Here is an 8,592-nt window from a genome sequence, read left to right as displayed (position 1 = left end):
GTGTGTCGTACCTCGTACAGGCTAGGACTGCAGAAAAAGAGATTCTCCTGCTGCCACAGCTCCCATGCAGTTCCGTTTTGCTACCTGGCAGATACGGGTATAGCCCTTCTACTCTGTACATGCTCTTCCAAGCCAGGTTCTCTTCTCGCTCAGTGCACTAAATCCCAAATCCTCCCGTCTGTGTCTGCTGCGATGGGAGCTCCTAGCCTCACGCTTTGTAAGTGCACCTGATCCCCCTTCTCCTTCCCAAGGTGTTCCTGTTTCCCACTCCATTTCTCTGTACTCCTGCCCGCCCCTCTCTTTAACAGGCGCTCTGTTATTTGCAGGTGTTGAGTCCAACCTACAAACAACGGAATGAAGATTTCAGGAAACTCTTCAAACAGCTTCCTGACACCGAGCGCCTCATCGTAGGTAAGGTCAGCCCCTTGGTGCAGTGCTCGGTTGCACTGGCCCGTGGTGTGGGGAGGAAATCCAGCACACATGCATGCAGCTTTTTCTTCTTCAAAGGATCAAGCCCGTGGTGTCTGTCTTGCACAGACAGAACCCCTCCTCAACATTTCTAATGGGTTTTGGTCATTTTATTTCAGGGGGAGCAACACTGACATGTATCAGCTACGGTGCTCTTCCCTCATGATTTAGAAGCATGTTTTTCTCCACAGGGCTCTGCCAAACCTGACCGTGTGTTAGTGTTTGAGCCCTTTTCTTATCTGGTCAGGGTTGCATGTCTCAGCTGAGCTTCCCGTTTTTCTGACATCCCCGATGCTCCCTGCTCACACATGACTGCCCTTCCCCTGTCCATCTAGGCTGTGGCCTGGCAGCTGATTAGTGCCTGCCTAGTGCACTGCATCTGTTCTTTCATCTTACGTAAGCGGTGATCTCATGCCACGTCTCAGACTGTCGAAAGGTGCACATCCTAGCAGAGGAACAGCAGTTTAGGATGCTTGAACTGGGAGAGAAGTGAGGAATGACGCTAGAAGGCAAAAAGGAAAAGGCAGTTCAAAATCTGGAAATAGTAAATAGGCTGCTACAGAACGACCAGCTAATCAGACAAGATCATCAGGCAGAGAGACTGACTGTGACGTGCCCTTGGGAGGAATCCTGACCTATTGGACAGAGCAGCAGCTGTGGCTCAGTTCCTTCTGGCTCTGCCTTTGACTTTCTGCAGGATTGTGTGGAGCAGCTGCTTCTCTTGGTGCTATGGCTTATCCTCACCTTTAGGCTGTCCTGTCTTCTGGTTTTGGTGCTCCTAAATGATCATCTGTTGCCTACCCACAGATTACTCATGTGCGCTACAAAGAGACATTCTCCTGCAGGGCCGCCTCTACCTCTCTGAAAACTGGATCTGCTTTTACAGCAACATCTTCCGCTGGGAGACACTGGTAAGGCTGACAGACTGCTGCATCGAGCATGTGTTTTATGTCAGCGTATTTGCTGACATTGCTTTAAAAGCACTCTGTCTGTTGTCTTTTTCATCAGTGTCTCTCTTTACGTGTGTTCTTTTTCTGCCTTCCCCTTTCTGCATGGCTCTGACTGTAGCTGACAGTTCGCTTGAAGGATATCTGCTCGATGACCAAGGAAAAAACAGCACGGCTCATTCCTAATGCCATCCAAGTTTGCACTGACACTGAAAAGGTACATCCTTGAAGCCTCCACCTCTGCAGGTGCCCGTTGTGGCTGCCAGGGGCAGGGCAATACACGTGTGTGGCAGGATTTTTCAGACTGACTGCTTGTGCTACCTGGGGCCTGGGAGGAAGCACCAAGGGAAGAGGGCTGGGCACAGAGCTGCTGCCGACCTTGGGCTGCGTCTGGAACACACGTAGCTTGTATGTGGGGAGCGGGGCCAGCTAGAATATCTGGGTTGTATTAGCGCATCTCTTCCGGAACTGTTTCTGTGCTCAAACTCACTCCCTGGGGTGAGCGGCACTCAGCCTTTCTGTGAGGCCTCCCGGAGCTTCAGCCTGTGCCCAGGAACTGAGCAGCTGTGCTGTGGGGCTTGCTCAGTCCTTCTGTGAACTGTAGCTGGAAAGTGATCCAAACAAAATGGGTCTCTTTGTCTTCTCATTTTTGGGCCTTTTCTGACCTGAGTTTTCTCTCCATCTCTTCCCATTCAGCACTTTTTTACTTCCTTTGGGGCTCGAGACAGGACATACATGATGATGTTCAGACTCTGGCAGAATGCTCTCCTTGACAAGGTACAGAGGCCAGCACTTCGGGGTCGGGGTGGGATGAAAGGGAGGTGACCTCTATATATATGTATATATATGCAGAAGCATAATGTCTGTGACTGATGCATATGCATAAAAAGACATACAGTGAGCGTGTGGTTAGGCAGAGCAGGTGCTTAACTGCGGGTGCAATTCTCCCTTTTCACGTGGAATACTGACTGTACACGTGTGTCTCACACACACAGTAGGTGCAGCTTTGCCTCTGCTGAGGTGTGGAAGCACGTGTCTCAGGAGGGAGTTGTTTTGAGGTCTGTAATTCAGGTGAAACGGTCCAGAAGAAAGCAGGTCAAAATGCAGCAGCAACAGCTCACTGCACAGGCAGAGCTCCTAGTGCTTCAGAAGGGTAGAGTTCCACATCGGACAGAGAAAGGGCACGTTTCAAGGCATTCCAAAACCAAACGAGAACAAGGGTGGATGCGAAGTGCACTGGGTAAGGGCTCGGCTGGATTTTCAGATCTAGCAGGGATGCGCACCTGCTGTGCCAGAGGCCCCATATTGCCCTGTACTTGATCTGAGTATCTGTTCCACAGTCCATTGAGTATTTCTGGCCTCCCTGCAGGAGTAAGACATCATGAACCGATGTTACAGTGCTACCGGTGTTTTGATTTGTTCTGGCTTGAGTTCATACCGTACTGGAAGGCTTAAGTAATCAAGCACCCGGAATACCCTGTCCTGAGAGCTGGAGTGGCATTTAGTGTGCAAAAGGATCACTTGGCGTTGGGCAGCTCGTGTCGCTACCATATGCTGTAATTTGATCAGCCTTTTGAAGTTCCTAACACAATTCAGAGCCCTTGGTTTCAAGGTCAAAGCCAATGGGGACTGAGACGTGGGGTGATAAAGACAGGAAACGCTCCCAGAGCTTTTTTTTCAGAGGTAGGATCTATGCCTGGCAGGAGAGAGGGAGAACGAACCTCGTTATCAGTATTTCCTGATAAGATATGTGAATTAGGGTGCATGTGGGAGAGAAGGTGAAACAGAGTTAAGACATTTTTCTGGATTCAAGTTTCTCCTTCGAGGTTTTTCCCCCATGCTTTTGGTTGCTACTTTTGGGAGCTAGATAAAAAATTTCCTGCCTTGTCCCGTGCAGTAACTATGGGAAGAAGTTCAAGCTAGCAACTCAGATATAAGTTCACTAGGTTTGTTTTCCCCCATTAGCAAGAAATCTTTGTGATAGGTCATAAATTTCTCGTGGGTAAAAATCTATGCCCTTTCACACTGTACCATGAATTTAAATCACAAGTTCTCCTGCCCCGTTTCTTAAGAACCTCGGAAGGCAGTCCTGGTGATCAGCTAACCGGCACCTCTGAAAAGCCGGGCTTTTGTGAATGGTCTCCGTAATTCCTTTCTCTTTTTAACTGAAAGCGTATACAGGCTTTTCACAATAGTATCTGGCGAGACAAACTCTGATTTTAAACTGCAACAGCAAACGTTTTTCTTTGTTTCTTTGCTGGTTTAGATTGTTTTTCCCTGCAGCTGTGATTCTTCGGGCAGCTTTAATTTAAACAAACCTGGCAGAGAAAAAACCTCGTACGATGTTGGGGTTTGCTATGGTAGGAGACATTAAATGGAGGCACAGCAGAAGAGGAGGGGAAAACGTGTGTGGAGGGACATGCAGGTTTACCACTTACACTCTCACATGCCCAGCAGTGTCGTAGTGGGAAATCTCATTTCATACGCTGCTCTGGGTGTAGCCTCACGTCGGCTTTCTGATAGTCTTAAGTAATGTGAGGCTGTGGCGTGGAAGGCTTAACAAAGCCAGATTTCAGGGCAGAACCTGGGCTGTCGGTGAAGGCTGACTTGTCGAAAGGGCCTTTTGTTGCTTGATGGCGCAATCTCTAAGCCAGCTTGGCCTAACGATCTAAGGATGCAGACACTCCTAGCGCTAAGAGCTGCAGCTCTTAGCCAGCGCGGAGCCGGGCCAGCCTGCCTGTAACACACAATCCACCTTGGAGCTTCACTGAAATCTGGGAGAGAGGAGCCCGTTGGAAGGCTCCCACCTCCCATCAGGGGCTGTGTCAGAATCTCTCTCATCTCCTTTCAGGGCAAGGAATGTAATACTCCTGACAACAGCAGTCCCCCAAATTCACCATATTTTAGTATTCCAGGTGAAAATGTATGCTGTTCTCTGTTCCCTCTTTCAGCCTCTCTGTCCAAAGGAGCTCTGGCACTTTGTCCACCAGTGTTATGGGAATGAGCTAGGTCTGACCAGCGATGATGAAGACTATGTGCCTCCGGATGATGACTTCAACACAATGGGGTGAGTGAGGAGGAGTAAAATCTGCCTGTGATGAAGAAAAGATGGCCTCAGGAGAGCAAAGTCCTGATGTAATGCATACCACAAACCGCTGATTGTCCCTGGTGAGAGCTGCTGGGTTCTGGCTAGATGTTTGCCCTTAAATGTGTAATGTCTAAGAAGCTGAAAGCGTACCATTTCCTCCGGAAGTCCGTAGAGACTGAAATTCCTGCCTCTCTACTTGCTGAGCTAGGTGGGCGATTCCGTAAATGCCAAAGCATCCTGCTCACAAGGCCAGTCAGTGTATTACATGGTCAGAAAGTGCTGATGCTTGTCAGTCTGTGCATAAATTCTTGAAAATTCTGGGCTTGATCTTCCCTGCACTGAGCCATTTCCGCTTTTGGTCAGACGGGGAACTTCACGGAAGTATTCCTACTTGCTCTGTGTGTCCAGTTGTAGCTGTACTGAGAGGGGTAAACATAAAAACCTGTGTTCTCTGTGGCATCTCAGCTACTGTGAAGAAATCCCCGTGGAAGAGAATGAAGTCAACGACAGCTCCTCAAAAAGCAGCATGGAGGCCAAGCCGGAAGCTAGCCCTCAGCTGCCGAAGAAATCCGTCACTGCCAGCACGTTGACGTCCACGGGAAGCAGCGAAGCGCCGGCCTCGGTACGCGTTCGTCCTCCGTTGCAGTGCGAGCAGTGATGCTTTTCTCTGGCACCCAGCAGGTAGTCCTTGAGTGCCTGGGGTGACCCTTTCCCCTGCAGCTCCTCTTCCTCTGCCGCTCACCTCAGTCCTCGAGTCAGTGCTATCTGTGGGCTTGGCATTTGGCCAAGAAAAAGTGAGCAAAGCGTGCCTGGCCTAAAAGGCGGTGGGTAAACTGGGACTCGGAGCAGCCCCTGCTTTTTGCTTTCTGTACTTCTAGAAAATAAACGGTGTTGGAGATGAAAGGCTTATAATTTTTTCTCTGCCTTCCTGTATTCCCTAGGGAACAGTGTGTGCCCTCATAGCATTTCAGCAAGCAGACCTTGTCTAGATGTAAGCTCAGATGTTCCTAGCTGTATAGGGCTTCTTTGGGAGCAAAACCAGTTTGTCTGTGTGCTTGTCTGAACAGACAAAAAGCCTTGTGAACGTCCCAAGCTTCAGCTGTGGGAGGAGGTGATCTAATACGCCCATGAGTACAACCCCTGCATGGTAACCTTCCTCCTCTCTCTACTATTTAGTTTCCAGACATGTTGAGGCCAAATGTTCAGAGGTATGAAAAATGGCCCACAGATACAAAGTTTTCAGAAATAGCCCCTAATTTCCAGGTGCTGATCTCGCCCTCATTATACTCTCTCCTTGCTGCAGTTTGATGGAGTGCTACCAGAAGAGGAGGAGGCAGTGGCAGAGAGTCCTGTGGAGAAAGACCTTGGCATCGCAAATATCATGGGAGAGAAGATAGAGATCATCGGCCCCGTGAACTCCCCTTCCCTAGACTTCAATGACAATGAAGACATTCCCACAGAGCTCAGTGACTCCTCAGAGACCCATGATGAAGGTATGCGGACAAGGGCCATTGGTGGTTTTTCAGCCTTCTTCCATCCTTTCCAGTGAGAGACTGGAGCAGCGAATACTGAATTCCTTTTCTGGACCCTAAGAGTTCAGAAGATGCGAACAATGCCCATCCTGGGCCGCAGGAGGCAAATGCATGGGGTATTTGGAAGGATGTCCCTAATACAACCTATATAGTTAATTACCCCTTCTGACATTCCAACTACTGTCCTGGGATCATGGAGGAAAAGGGTTAGAAGTCCCTCCTTCGGGTTCCTTCTTGATAAAGTAAAATACTAAGGTCCCTGTACTGCGAAAGCACAGCCTCTGGTGTTGGCACAGAGGATCACGGCTGGGGCCTGCGGGCCTGTTTCCCTGCAGGAGAGGTCCAAGCCTTTTACGAGGATTTGAACGGCCGTCAGTATGTGAATGAAGTGTTCAACTTCAGCGTGGACAAACTGTATGACTTGCTTTTCACGGACTCCCAGTTCCAGAGGGACTTCATGGAACAGCGCCGGTTCTCTGGTAAGCTGCTGGTGGCAAAGCCCGGTCGCAGACGGGCTGTGTTCCCTGCCAGCTACAGTCCTCTGCAGAAGGAAGGTCTCTGCACATGCCTTGGAGGTGTAGCTGTGCCTGATGGTAGAGGGATTGGGTAATACTCCGAGAACTCGGGACAGCTGTAGTCTGTACTGACAGCAGTCAAAAGCAGGTAGAACCAGCCTTGTTTGCCTGTCCAGTTTTATTTCCTAAGAGCTGGATCTAAGTTTATGGAAGAAGCAGACTCTTATTTTTAACATTATCTAAGGCCTGATGCTGTCTTCAAGGTTTAACAGTGTGAGGAAAAAGCTCTTCTAGCTCCACATGAGTCACTGACACGAACTGTGCAGTTGGTGATGCAATGAGAGTGTCCCTTGGCGTGCTGTAGTCCTGCTTCCCCTGTCACTGTGGCTTTGCTGAAGGAGGTATGTCCTCAGCCTCTCCCCCTTTCCCGGCACTTAAGAGAGGAAAATAATGGCCGTTAGCACAGGAGACCGACCTTTCCTACTCAGCTGAGCTCTAGTGCTTCTGCAGCCAGGCTTTCCAAGGGGAAGGAAATGCTGTCCTGAGCCTGGTTATATGGTTATGCCTTTCCCTGGGGAACGGACCCAAGATCCTCTCCAGTTACTTGAACGGAATATTGTTTTGTCCTCTCAGATATTATCTTTCATCCCTGGAAGAAGGAAGAAAATGGCAATCAGACCAGAGTGATCTTGTATACCATTACCCTCACCAACCCTCTGGCCCCCAAAACTGCCACTGTCACTGAGACGCAGGTATGTGGAAGGGGAGCAGGGGTGTAATACTTTGTAGAAACAGGTCTGTGAGTTACTGTCTTGTCCTGGCTGTGCTGCTTTGCGTGTTTTCATTATTCTCCCAGTCCATTTCCTTTACACGTTTTTCTCCTATTAACTTGCTCCCCAGTATCACTGCCAGTGTGAACAGCTGATCCCACTGGATGCATTGCCAGGACAGGACCACGCGTTTTCCAGCAAAAGCAGACGAGTTTGTAAACAAGCCAGCACATTGTCACCACCATGTTTGTCACTTGTACTGGTAGTTTTTGAGCTGTGGTGAGACCAGCAGATGTTATTCATGAGCAGGGCACAAGAAAGTCAGATACTGTCTGTCTGGTTCTTCTCACAGCTCTGTATATAGGTGTCCAGGCTTCCTTATTCCTCTTGAGGACAGTTAGATGATGACCTGGAGAAAAAGGTAAAAAAGGGGAGGCTCTGCAGTGCACTGGGAAGACCAGGGCAGTTGTTACCTAGCAGGGGCTGCAGCTGGTGAGGGAGGAAGAGCCTCCTTCCATGTCAGGGAGAGGAGCCACCTCTAGCTGCAGATATCCCTGCTCACTGCAGAGGGCTGGACTGGATGACTTTGGAAGGTTCCTTTCCATCTCAAAGCGTTCTGCGATTCTGTGAGAATCCCAGCAGCAGGGTGCACCTTGTAAGGAGGGGATGAAGTGTAGTGTTCAGAGGCAAAGACTGTGTGGGGAAGATAAGAAAAAGAAAAGCGGAGAGGAAACTGATGGGCAAAGGGAACAGTACGCTTTCAGGCAAGGAAGGACGTGGCCTATTTTATTGTGAGTTTGGGGTCAGCCACCGAGGCACACTCTTCTGTGTCCTCACTGCAGAGGTAAGTGGAAATAGTCCATAAGAAAAGCCACACTCATGCATATGGATCTGCAGTTAACTGTGTCTGTCCCCTCTGTGAGATTTGTTCTGGAGAAAAGATAGAAGCAGGTCAGAAATGCATAAAAGAAGTAAGTGACATGGTTTTATGGTGTTTAGAATAGCAGAACAATTTACACGAGAAGGAACCTCTGCTCAAGGCAGGGCCCCCTCTGGTTTTAGATCAAGCCAGGCATCAGTTCAATGAGAAGAGGTAGCACTTGGAGAGGTCCCAAAGAACTGGTCCTCACGTGGCAGTGTACATAATTACGGCTCTGATACGAAATGCTGGAGGTTGGGCTGCTGGAACTTAATGTCCCTTCTGAAACACGCCTTTGGGAAACAGCTGAGCGAAACACTTGGTTTCCTCACCTATACCTTCCCTTAGAGGTG

General features: G+C 49.3%; 1 protein-coding gene across 1 annotated transcript in view; it reads left to right on the top strand.

The window, feature by feature from the left end:
* Positions 1-8,592, top strand: part of GRAMD1B (GRAM domain containing 1B) — a 32,275-nt gene that overhangs the window by 15,691 nt on the left and 7,992 nt on the right. The window contains exons 3-11 of the mRNA XM_010132912.1: positions 327-411; positions 1,276-1,379; positions 1,537-1,632; positions 2,112-2,192; positions 4,367-4,482; positions 4,969-5,125; positions 5,807-5,996; positions 6,371-6,514; positions 7,184-7,302. Coding sequence (XP_010131214.1) covers positions 327-411; positions 1,276-1,379; positions 1,537-1,632; positions 2,112-2,192; positions 4,367-4,482; positions 4,969-5,125; positions 5,807-5,996; positions 6,371-6,514; positions 7,184-7,302 — 1,092 coding nt within the window. The remainder of the gene's footprint in view (positions 1-326; positions 412-1,275; positions 1,380-1,536; positions 1,633-2,111; positions 2,193-4,366; positions 4,483-4,968; positions 5,126-5,806; positions 5,997-6,370; positions 6,515-7,183; positions 7,303-8,592) is intronic.

This window comes from Buceros rhinoceros, unplaced genomic scaffold (assembly GCF_000710305.1).
Source record: "Buceros rhinoceros silvestris isolate BGI_N320 unplaced genomic scaffold, ASM71030v1 scaffold15523, whole genome shotgun sequence".
NCBI classification, from domain to species: Eukaryota; Metazoa; Chordata; class Aves; order Bucerotiformes; family Bucerotidae; genus Buceros; species Buceros rhinoceros.
Note: the sequence above shows the minus strand (reverse complement) of the source record. Positions and strands in the feature narration are given on the sequence as shown.